At 49.7% G+C, this 12,873-nt stretch overlaps 1 protein-coding gene across 5 annotated transcripts in view; it reads right to left on the reverse strand.

Moving 5' to 3' along the window:
• Positions 1–12,873, reverse strand: part of Ago2 (argonaute RISC catalytic component 2) — a 91,503-nt gene that overhangs the window by 48,300 nt on the left and 30,330 nt on the right. For all 5 annotated transcript variants that reach the window (XR_008220532.1, XR_008220531.1, XR_008220530.1 and 2 more), the window contains exon 2: positions 7,494–7,689. Coding sequence is in view for 1 of the 5 variants with exons in the window: in XM_052747957.1 (XP_052603917.1) it covers positions 7,494–7,689 (196 nt within the window). In the remaining 4 variants the exon portion in view is untranslated. The remainder of the gene's footprint in view (positions 1–7,493; positions 7,690–12,873) is intronic.

The raw sequence follows: 12,873 nt of genomic DNA on the forward strand, positions 1-12,873 counted from the left end.
GACAGTTACTTGATGTGGGTGTTGGGAAATTCACCAATCCTCCTGCCGTAGCCTCCCACGCCCATTGTGTTTACACACTTAGATATCTGGGGCCTGAGGATGTCCTACTACATGCCTTGAGAACTGTGTCCTTATTATGTGTCCTTATTACTATGTCCAACAAAACCACATCACCTATTAATGTAGCTCTCATCAAGCCATAACACGTGGGTGAACCACTGATCACGCTTCCCGTGCCTGTTAAGGTTGGCACTCTCTATCCCTTTGAGATAATCACTTAAAACTAAAATATCAGGCCAGGGGGCATATATTTTTACCTTAATATATGTACCCAATGGCCCAACTTCTAAAAACCTCGAAAGCAGTCTATACCACAGGAGGAAAGGGACATGAATGAGCAGGTATATACTCCCCTGCTGGAGACTGAGGCACACAGGACTCACCATGGTGTCGAAGCACTAACATACGTTGAGCCATCACAGAGCCTCAAAGCTGGGCCCACCTTGGCTTTCACACAGACTGCTGTACTTCGAACAGTGGGGAAGGGATGGGGACGGGGGCAGGGTGGGGGCAGCAAGGGAAAGTTATGCCCAGGACACGGGGAAAGTGTGAAATCAGCACCCAGCTGCCTGCCTGCTGAGTTCACTGCCAAGCTGTCCTGCTGCGCTCTTCTCCACTAGGGAGGGGAGTGGCATCTTAGGGACACAGAATCACCATGGCAAGCACAAAATACTGGGGAGATCCCACAATTGTTTTACACCACTTTGACCATCATAATCTTGAGACTGGACTCATTTAAGGAATACCACAATTAACAGCAAAATGGAGAACATTAAAGGTTTGCATATTTAACCAGCCAGAAGCTCTCCCAGTAATTTGCAAGCCTGGTGGGCTGGCCCTGGCCTCAGTCTGTAGTTCCCAGCCCCCTCAAGTTGCTGAGCAACTGAGCTGACGCAGTTCAAACCATGGCAACCTCGGCTTCTTCCAGACCTGACGCTGACAGGTCACGTGACCACTGCTAGCCACACGCCTGTGCCTGGTGCAAGCCTGAGCCACGCCTCCTTTCAGAAAGGGTTTCCTGCAGGCTGTGGATGGCATGACAGGAGCCTCGCGGGAACCACAAAGCCCAGACAACATGACTGCCTTTTCCCACCCGCATTCCAGGCTGGAGCGTGTATGCTACAGCACGGAGACCCAGAGGTTTCTGTCCCAAGAAGCTAGCAAGCAAGCCCACACACCCACTTATCAATCTTCACTGAGACAAAATAAAAGACCTGGAAAGACCCTCAGTACTGACAGCTGCTCAGCCCAGCTGGGCCTGTGGCTTTTATGCAGAAACATACTTGTCACAGGAGCACATTAACAGGATCTCATCTGATATTCAACATATTCTAGGCACATTGTTCAGCAGGTCAGATAACAGAGTCCTAAGACAATCATTCTCCCCAACAGCTGTGACAGGAGAAGGTACGCCAGCAAAGGGTACTTTCTTCACCAGGTACCGGCACCCCCTGGGACACCAGTCAGTAACTCAGATTACAGCTCTCCCATGATGCACTTGGCTTTGGATTTAGCCTCTTGCCTTAAAATGTGCAAAGGAGACAGGAGGCAGCTGCTTGAGGATTAGGGTGACTGAAGGATGGGAATGGGCTACGGTAGGCTTCTCATTCATTTGGGCATCCTGGCCCTGGAGCAGTTTCCAAACCACAGCCCAGGAGATCGGTAGAATCCAGAACTGAGGTGGAGATTTCTAGGCCAGAAAAGATAGCAACTGGATTGATTCCCTCAACACACTGTACACTGCATCCTATAAATGGGCCAAAATCACAGCCTGGGTATGGAATTCAGCAACAAAGATGGCGTACAGCATAAGAGATCCTATGACAAAACCTCAAGGAAAGGAAACTCAACAATGAGTGAGCCAGAGGGACTGTCCACAAGCACAAACGCAACACTTACTGACGTCACAACAGACCAAAGGCAGTCTTCAAGGAGCCAGGGAGATGGCTCCATCAGAGATGTGTTTGCCTATGTTGGGAGAAGCAAAGACAGCTGCATTCTGGGAACTCACAGGCAGGCCGGCCAGCCGGCCCGGTCTAATCTGTAAGCTTCAGGTCCAAGTGACAGACCCTGACTCAGAAACAAGGGCAACACATGAGGAAGAACACACAAGGGTGACCTCTGGCACACATGTGCGCACGTACACACACACACACACACACACACACACACACACACACACACACATCTCTCTACCTTCAGTCAAAGCATTTTGCTTCTTAGATCACAGCCCCGACCTGAAGTAGATGTCCTTGGCCTGGTATGAGTAGAGCAGCAATTCTGAAGGAAGGGGAGAAAGAGGCTTCGAGAAACCAAGGCCAGTTGTCCACACATCACAAAAGGCCAAGATTCAAGTCCAAGAAACATGAATCCCATGAAAGTTACACATGGGCACACTGTAGTCATATAATGGAAAAGCAATATTAAAAATAAGAAGAGGGACTGGACGGTGGTGGTGCACACCTTTAATCCCAGCACTCGGGAGGCAGAGGCAGGCGGATCTCTGTGAGTTCGAGGCCAGCCAGGGCTATACAAAGAAACCCTCTCAAAAGACAGGGGGAAAAAAGAGGGGCTGTCTGTTAGCTCAGAGGTTAAGAGCACTGGTTGCTCTTGTAGAGAATCCAGGATCAATTCCCAACACCCACATGGCAATATGGCAGTTGACTGTCCCAGGGGACATGTCCTGCTTCTGGCCTCTGCTGGTAGTAGGCATGCAGGTGGTATGCAAATACACAAACAACACACCCATACCCATAAATAAAATTAACTTAAAAACATTAAGAAAAAAAAAGATTACATGTGAACTATTGTGAACAGCTTTTTTTTTTTTTTTGTGGGTATGTTTGAGAGAGAGAGAGACTCTCACTCGTTAACCCTGGTCTAGAACCTATTAAGTAGACCAGTCTAGTCTTGAACTTAGGAGACAGGCCTGCCTCTACCTCCCGAGTGTTGAGGTTAAAGGCGTGTACCACGCAGCTTGACCTCACAAACAGAGGCTGTTCAATTCCGGGAGCCTACACAATGGGAACAGAGAGCCAGCTCTGTTGTCTCCAAGTTGTGTTTGGAGCTCCGTGTGCACACTGTAGGATGAACACTCTCTGTCACAAGCACATACGGAACATAAATACATGTAATAAAAGGTTTAGATTAAAAGCTGGGTTGGCAAAACGGTTCAGTGGGTCAAGGTGCCCGCTGGCAAGTCTTAAATCCTGAGCAGCAGCCCTGAAAACCACATAAAGACACAACTCTAGGGTGGGCAGTGGAGGTGCACGCCTTTAATCCCAGCACTCAGGTTGAGGCAGGTGGATCTCTATGAATTCCAGGCCAACCTGGTCTATACAGAGAGCTTCAGATCAGTCAAAACTACATAGTAAAATTCTGTCTCAAAAAAACCAAAAACCAAAACAACCCACATTTAGGGCCAGGGAAATGGTTCAGTGGGTGAAGGTGCTTGCTGCCACATCTGACAGCCTGAGTTCCATCCCTGGGTCCCACATAGTGAAGGAGAGATCCCAGTCACAAAAGCTAACCTCCGAGCATGCGCTCTCAGGCACGCATGTGCGAGCGGGCGCACAGAGAGACAACGAATAAATGTAGTTTTTAAGTATTTTAAAAACAAAAAGGTGCAACAATTACAGACAGAACCTATTAACAGGGCTTCAGAATACATGAAGCACGAGCTGAAAAGACCACTGGCAGAGGAACAAAGTCCACATCGTATTTGTATGAGAAAAAAAGGACTGTAAAGGATTGGACCCACACTGCCAGTCACCTCTGCCCAGGACCAGAGCCCACTGCCCCCACCACGGGGAATGTTTCTCAAGACAGACTCATGGCTGGGCTGCACACCTGTGAACCCAGCGCTCCTCTAACTAAATGAAAAACCGACTCAGAGGAGAGGCTCTATGCAAAGAAACTTCAGAAGCCAACAGTTGACTCTGACCCCGCGAGCAGAGACTGGGCAGGGGGAAGAATGCAGATCAGAAAAACTGGAGTGCGGTGGTCCACAAAGCCAAAGGCTTGTTCTGGGCAAAGAACTGAAGTTAACGGCAACCCCCTGGTTAGAAGAAAACACAGAAATGTAAAATACTCAGCCTGAAAGGGGCTCCACACAGGGCCCACAGACACTAAAGAATGAGATGGGAACCTGGCACAATGGAGCATGCCTTTGAGATCCCAGCACTCTGGAGGCAGAGGCAGGCAGATCTGTGTGAGTTTGAGGCCAGCCTTGTCTAGACAAGAGCCTGTTTTTCAAAAAAAAAAAAAGTATTCACAAATATATACAAACACAACACACACACACATACACACACCAAATCATATTATGAACATCTCTCTGCAGGAAAATCCAGTAACTTTGATGACATATGTAGACTCTTTGAAAACCTAAGTGTGTACAAAATGAAACAGAAAAAAGGGAGTATCCTGATATCTGAAGGGAAAAAAAAAATCAAGCTATATGAAACAATTCCTACAAACACAGTTACTAGCCCAAACTAGCCCATTTCAATGGAGGTATTTAATGGTAGAATTACAGAAATCTTACACTTTTTTCTTCCAATCTATGTGGGTATGAGGTTGTGTGCGGAGTCCGAGGGCACCTTCCACCTTGAGACAGGCTCTTGTTTGCCGACTAGGCCAGGCTAGCCTCTCCTGTTCTTCCTCCCATCTCATCATAGGAGCACTGGGATTACAGCCACAAGCTACCTGTCCAGCTTCACGTGGGCTCTGGGCTTCAAACTCAAATGCTTATGCCTGCTCAACAAGCGCTCTCCTCACCCATCCATCTCCCCATCCCCGGGCCTTACACTTTGCTCTTACAGTGTACAAAGAAGGAACATTTTGCCACTTTCTCAATTAAATGCTACACAACCCTGACATAGAAATAGAACAAAAGACAATCATAGATCTGCGTCCCACAGAAACTCAAACCAGTCCTATATAGAAAGAATACACCAGGATTCTCAGAGATGCACGGCTTGCTTAGAAACCACAACTCATGTTAGCATGAAAAAATGACAAGATATGACCAACAACCAACTAGCAGTGACAGAATCCAGCTGATTGCTGGAGACTAGTCTCAGAAGAGGATAAGAGCTCTCGCTGTGAAATCCCACATCTAATATCACATCCTACAGATGAAGAACTGACTGTTTCCCAATTAAAATCAGAGACAGAACAAGGGTGGTCTCTGCATTGCCCACACTCAATATCCAGCCGGCTTTCCTCACACTGCATTAAGGATGCAACAAGACGCATTATCAGACATAAGATGCATTGTTAAAGTTGGGGCTGGCTCAGTGGTTAAGAGCACTTGTTCTTGTGGAGGACCGACCAGGTTTGGTTCTCAGCATCCACCTGATGACTCCCAACCACCTGTTACTCGAGTTCCAGGGGATCTTATTCCTTCTGGTCTTCACGGCACCACATGCACATGGTTCACATAAAATACATGTAGGCAAAACACTCAAATACATACAAATTGTTAAATGAATTAACATTCACATTCGCATAACATTCACCATTAAAAGTGTAAATTCAATGATTCAGTGAGTTGGAATTTGGACACCCATCCCACCATTTAAGTGTGATGCATGTCCATCATCCCCAAATAAGCCTCTGTACTCCTTGGCTGTTACTCTGCATCTGGAAAATGACATTTTAAGAAGCTAGCTACAAAAGCAAAGAATATAACAGTTTAGATTCAAAATGGTAGCAATTTAGAATTCCAAAGGGCTTTCTGGTAAAAAATCAATTGGCTTTTTTCTTCCCCCTGCTTATTATTCTCTTGGGTTTTTGTTTGTTGTTTGAAGCAAAGATCTAGATTTGGAAAAACAAACTCAGAGAATTGAGCAGTGTGAGGTTCCAGCCTTGGCTGAGTGCTGGCCTAGCATGTGCACCATAAACAAGACCAGCTGGTGAATTATTGGCCTAAAGAGAGACCAAAGCAGGTACCAAAACCGCCATGTGCACGGCTGACTGACCCTCCCTTTCAAAGGCACTGTGATAAATAGACAGGAACAGAAAAGCCTCTTCAATACCTCACCTCAGGCTGCACACAAAACCAGTTCAGGATGAAGCACAGATCTGAACACAAAAGCCCAAACAGTAGTTCTTCCAAAGAAAACAGGATCTTTATGACCTCTGTTGATACAAACCTTGTAGACAGGACCCCTGTCATTTCTGAAAGCTTACAAACTGGACTTCAACTAAACTTGGAAGTTCTACTCATTAAAAGGCTCTATCTTAAAAAACAAAACGCTAATACAAAAAGAAAGCAGATTTGAGACTGGAGGAGAATATTCCCAACAGAGACAGACCCCAGATCATGCAGAGGCAAAAGGACACCCTACTAATCAAGCCATCAGGGCAGAAGGTGTCAACACTCCTCATGAGGACAGAAAGATGTTCATCGACTGTGGGGCGGTGGGGGGAGGTAAAGCCACACACGGGAGCAGCCAGGACATCCAGGAGAGAATCAGAAATGGGCCAGATGCTGACAAGGTGTGGATAAGCCAAGCCGCTCTCCTTGACTCACTGATGCAAACAGAACATTGCACCTGCCGGGGAGAAGCCTGGCAGACACCAGGTAGTGAAACCCAGTCCCGCCCTGGCCATTGTCAGGAAGGAAAGCCCATATCCGTTCACAACAGGAAGATATGGAAAAAGAGGGTGCTCCTTCATGGGAGCTTCATTCCTAACAGTCTAAGCCTAAACCATTCAAGCGTTGGCAGGAAGACAAAGAGGTAAATTGTCAAATATTCAACAAGGGCTAGGAGGTGGCTCAGTGGATAAACTGTTTGCCACACAAGCACGAGGACTATAGTTCAGGTCCCTAAAACCCATGCAAATGCCAGCTAGTCATGGCAGCCACTGGTGGAGATGGGCAGCCACTGGTGGAGAAATGGGGGTTCCAGGACAAGCTAGACTAGCTGTAACAGAGAGCTCTGGATTTAAATGACCCCTTGGCTCCATGAGTAAGGTGGAGAGTGATCAAGGAAGCCGTTCCGCGTCAACCTCAGGCATCCACATACACACGTATACACACATGGACATGCACCTGCCTGCCCCCCACATGCAGACACAATTCAATGCTAAACTCCTTAACGCTAAAAGTAACTACTATAATAAACAGAACAACATGGGTGAATCTCAAGAAAATGCTGGACCACAGATGTGAGGACCAACGGGTAAGATGCCTTGTTGCATGGCCTCTGTGGGCAGGGCAGGCGAACTAACTAGCAGAAGGTGATGGGTTAACACCTGTTCAGACTTCTGGAGCAGGACATTAACAATGTAAGGGGCTTCATTGTACTCAAAATACATCTCAATGCCAAAAGCATCGTAGCAGCTTCGTGGGAAAGCGTCCGGAGACACACTGAAGACTGACAAGCACGTGTAAGTCAACCAGGTAAACAGATGGGCGGGATTACCTGTTCACTCTCCGTGGGCATTTCTCTGGTTTGATGTCCAATTCGTAGTGATAGATGTCAATTTTGGGGATGTCCATTTCAAAGAAGTTGGCCTGTAGTTTGATTGTTCTCCCAGAGGTGCCGAAGTCCGGCCGAGGTGGAGGCTTGAAGGCATATCCTGGGATGGGTGATGTCGACGGAGCAGGAGAAGCAAGAACTGGGAACAGTGAGGAGACATCAGACATCAGGGATGGCCGACTCAGACTTGTTCATCAGAATAACGGTGCACAGCCCAACCTTCCCACACCTCTGGATCCTGAGGCCCACACCTCTCCACATGTTCTATCTTGTTTTCCTACCTCATCCCAGAGGCCCCTACCGGGGCGGGGGACGCAGCAGTGTGTCTGCCTCTGGCAGCTTGCTGGTCAGTGACGGTGCCAAACCCTTCCCCACCAAGGTCCTCTCCCTGTTCTCCCAAATCACTAAGACAGGTTTTCTCTGCTGGGGACTTCCATCTCTCCCACAAGGCTCAGAGAGTCCACACTGTGGCTACAGCTAGACTCCCTTTGGCAAGCTCCCACTTCATCAGCGTGCCTGGGACCTAGCCCTCCCAGGAGGTTACACAGTGCACCTTACTGTGTTCCCTCTGTGTTCCCCAGCTAATCATACACAGCCCCAGCACGGGGGCCTTGGGTGGGATTGGGGTGGGGTCCCATCCCAGTTTCCAGACATTCTCCCAGACACTTGGACTGAACGTCATAGCATACATACCCTTCCTCTGTTCCCTTCCTCAAAAACACCTCTGTAGCTCTCCAGCATCTAGTCCACGTGCCCAGGTGTGTGACAGTGCCCAAGAACTTGGCCTTTCACACTTCAGTCCTACCCAGCCCACATAATGGTCAGGAGCCATCACCTAGGAGGACGGGACCCCGCACCCTCTCTCTTCAAACTCCATTTCCTTTTATTCCCACCCCATCATCAGTGTGTCATGCCATGCTGCCATCACAAGGTCTGAGAGGCGCAGCAGAAGCCCACACATACCCAATGGACTCTCTGCCACTTCGCTAGGAAACTGGGGCTCACACAAGCACGCCCATGCACGTGCATGCCACCCCACCCCCCAACTGCCCCAGCAGCATTCACAGCACCTGTGACATTTTCCGACTTCCATGGGCTGCACCGACTCACATAGGTACCCAAGGACTAGCTCTCTCTGGCCCTGGAAACCACGAGAACCTCATTCCGACAATGGACCATGTGACTTTTCCAGAAGTGGTGGGTTTGTTTTTTGTTGTTGTTTTGTTTTTAATGTGTGTTGGTGTTTTGTCTGCATGTATGTCTGTGTGAGGATGTTGGATCCCCTGAAACCGGGGTTACAGGCAGCTGTGAGCAGACATGTGGGTGCTGGGAATTGAACTCTGGTCCTTTGGAAGAGCAGCCAGTGCTTAACTGCTAAGCCATCTCTCCAGCCCCCAGAGGTAGTGTTTTAACACTAACCCAACCACTAACTTAGAGTGTGCTGGGGTGACCCCCTGGGCTAACTACTGGCCAGTGATGTGCAGTGAGTGGAGGTGGGGTGGGATCAGGTGTGCTGTGGTGACTCGGGTTTCTCTGTGCTGCCTATAGGGAACTGGAGAAATGGAGCAGAATGAATTACCAGTGAGGGAAGCAAGACCCACCAGACAAGACTTATCTGTGACACAAGTCAGAATTGTCAAGGCAAAGGTGTCCCCCCTGCTGTTCAAATCCTTCTGTCTACTCTGCTTTGGATTCTGAAGACAGGTCTTGCTGTGTAGTCCTGACTGGCCTGGAACTCTCCAGATGGCAGAGGCTGGCCTCCAACTCAAGCTCTTCCGCTTTTGTCTCTGGAGTACACGAACCAGTTACAGGCATGTACTGTGACACAGCTCTGGATGTAGCCATGGCAAAGCGTCACACCAACTCCAACCCCAGGAGAGGACAAATCACACATTTAGGAAAAATACAACTATATATTTGTCTTATAAAAGATTACTTTTACTTTTTTCCATTCCAATGTCCTATTTCAAGAGATAAGCCGTCTGTGTTTTTAAAACTCCAGTTCCTACTGACAGAATACGCACACCACCAAGAACAGTACAGCCAGCCTTTCTTACTGTCTCAGGGCCTGGAAAAGCTTGCAAGACCCGGGCCTGCTCTCTTTCTGTTTGTTTTAGGAAAGCTAAAGTGCCGCTGAGCTGAGCTGAGCTGAGCTGTGCCATCTGGAAGCAGTCAGGTCTCTCCTCTATAGTACTGCGACTTCAGAGGTGACATATTTACAGCTTTGAAAACAGGCACCCCTCCACCAGCCCCCTCTTATGGCCCTGACATGTTGGGGGCAGGCTGAGGACCAGGGGCACAAGAAAAACTGCTCTGGGGTGTTCTGGATGAGCGTCACCCAGCAGGAGGAAGTCAGTTTGCTTTCATTAGCTCAGCAGGACCCGGCCATCCTTCCCACCGCAGACCTTGACCAGGACACGGAATATCCAGATGAGCTCAACGAACCTGTCCCTTCCTTTCAGGTCAAAGGAGACTGAACAAAAATGGTCAACAGATGTGTGGGTCCCTGCATTCAGGTGGTCTCCACTGGTCGAGAGGGAGCTTAGGACACAGGATCAGTTAAACCACAGTCAGGAAGCTCAGACACACTCACTGCGCGGGAGTCTTGGTTGGACAGACCCCAGTTTACAAAAGCAATCTAAGGAGCGTTCCTGGGGAGCAGAGGGCCCAGGGCACACCCTGACACAGCAGATGCGGCCTCATCAAAGCGTGTATTTACAGAGGTCTACTTCTCAGATCACCTGAAAGTCCCTCCCATCACACCGTCATGGGAACTAAGGAGCACCATCAACCAGCTGGGGCTCCAGGCAGAGTTAAAAAAAGGAACAGGGAAACAGAAAGTGTGATTCCACAAGACACTTTTCCATTACTTCTGGAAAGAACGAAAATGCAGCCATTTCATAGAAAAGGCATGCAGAATATAAAAATCACATTTGGACCTTGCAAGTTCTCTGGCCTAGATGTTTTCCCAAGTACTGGGATCCCTCTTCGGAGACTCTGGTCCCTGGGAGACACCAGAGGCCTATTTTTATCACTCCTGGGGAGTCCCAAGTGCACACTGCCAAACAAGTGGGAGAATCAGACCCAAAGCTCTGGAGAGGAGCTGGGTCTGCATGAACATAGAGCAAAGCGGGAGGGGACAGCTGAACTTGTGGGGCGCCGGCTCTGGACCTGACAGGTAATGAGCCAAGATGGAAGAGTCGAAAAGGAGGCACACCCACACACCCTCACTAAGGATGCTGAGGTAAGTGAGGGAGAGCACCAAAGACTCTCTGCTGTGCCGGCCCTGCCCTCTCTCCAGCCTCCAGGCACAGTCCCCAGACACCTGCTGCCCTTCCTTTCAAACCCTGGCAGCGCGTGCACACACACACACACACACACACACACAGACACACACACAGACTCGTGCACACACACACACATACACACACCCCATTCTGGCAGCCATTCTCCTAGGCTTGCTCTACATGTGTTTCCAGTTCTGTCCTCTCAGAAAATGCTTGGGACCGGGAAGAAAAATTCCATCTTACACCAGGAGTCTGTGGATCCTCAGGGTTACCAGGGACCTGGGTGGCCCCAGGGAGGTGCAGTGTCGCCCTTCAGCGCTTCAGTGATGTACCCTCAAGTTAGACATTGCTCACTGGACCGGGTTCCCCGGCAGGGAGACAGCGTGGTACCAGGGACAGGCAGACACCAGTGTTTGCTGACTTGCTGGTCACTTAGCACATTTGTTTTAGAGCTCCATTTTTAGAGCCACATCACAAACAGTGAAAGGGAAACACAGAGCATGAGTAATCCACTTCCTGCATGAGCAACCGGGTCCAGAAGACCAAGAGATTCGGTGTTTGTGACAGATGCCAAAAGAGGCGCCTGTGAGCCAGCCTGCCGCAGTACAGGATGGCCTCAAAAGTCCCGGGAGAATCGGGGAATCTGCACTAGCATAGGCTTTGCGCAGGAAGGCAGAGGATGCTGGGACTCCTGCCCCCGGGCTACACACACACACACACACACACACACACACACACACACACACACACCCCGACACCTGCCAACAGAACCCCCTGGGCATAGGTATGCATATCCCCAGTCTTGGGACAGTGCTGCACTCTGGGAGTGATTGCTATGCCTGCGTGCTCAGTTCAAGCACAAACACCAACCCCAGACAGGGAACGGGGCACTAGGGGGCTGGAGAATGGGCTGGAGAATACAAGGTCACAGGAGGGTCCAGGAAGCAGCCTATAGGACTCCTACATGAGGCTTGGAATGTCCTGGGTCCCCAGCACAAATCTGGCTCAAGCCATCAGTGCTGGAAGGGCCTCAGTTTCCCACATTATGACCGACCAACCAAAAAAAGCTGGACAGATGGTACAAGGGGAGAGCAATGGGGAGTAGGTCTAGACCACATTCCCAGGGGTCTTCAGCAGGTGAGTGGCATCAGCAGAAGGGTCCTGCTGTTTCCATCCTCCTACCTGCTCTCAGGCAGGTTACCTAGCGCTGACAGCCCAGATTACCACCACACTGTCCACTCCATGCAGTGGGACGGGGGCACTGGATGGTGTTGGAACATCATCTACAACCCAGACCAGCACAGTTCCTGGGTGAACTGGCTTCCTGAGGGGTGTGGCGTGGGGCAGCCCTGGGTGGAATGCCCAGCCCACTCCTCCCAGGGGAGTCAGGAAGTGGGTTGGAGACAAACTGTCCCTACCCAGGGAGCGCTGCTGCAGGATGGTGAGCTATGCCTGGCCACAAACCACTCCCAAGGAAGGTCATGATGCCTTCTGACAAAAACCTATGCTCCCTCTCCTTACAGGCCTAGGAAGAGGAGGACCTGGCCACCCTGCACACTGCTCCTCACCTGGCCTGGCCCTCTGCACAGGAATTTTCTCAGCCAACAGCACATGTGGGGACTGAGTGAACGGGCCTTGTTTCTTTACCGGTGTGGAGATGGGACAGAGTCACTGCTATCGTATACTTTATTCTCTCCAACCTTGATAATAAAAAGTTACAGGAGATAGAGAAAGACAGAAAAAATGAAACTGCAGAGAACGGCCCCACACAGGACAATCCCTGTTAAGAGCCTTCTAGGTACGCACGCACACACCAGCTAAACCTGACATGGTTTTTCCACCCCCTTCCTTCATTTAACATCACACTAGGCCCACAGCCCAGTCTCTGAACTACCTCAGTGCTTTCCACAGTGCCTCTGGACCACCCAGAGACTGGGCTGACGCCCCGAGAGAACACGCCTCCATCTCCATCCTGGGACAGAAGCTAAGACCCACCGCAGGGGCTCACAGAGCAGTCTCCGTCTGTGCTGGCCTTC

Source organism: Peromyscus californicus, unplaced genomic scaffold, assembly GCF_007827085.1.
Source record: "Peromyscus californicus insignis strain IS unplaced genomic scaffold, ASM782708v3 Scaffold_20__1_contigs__length_68692818, whole genome shotgun sequence".
Taxonomy (NCBI): Eukaryota; Metazoa; Chordata; class Mammalia; order Rodentia; family Cricetidae; genus Peromyscus; species Peromyscus californicus.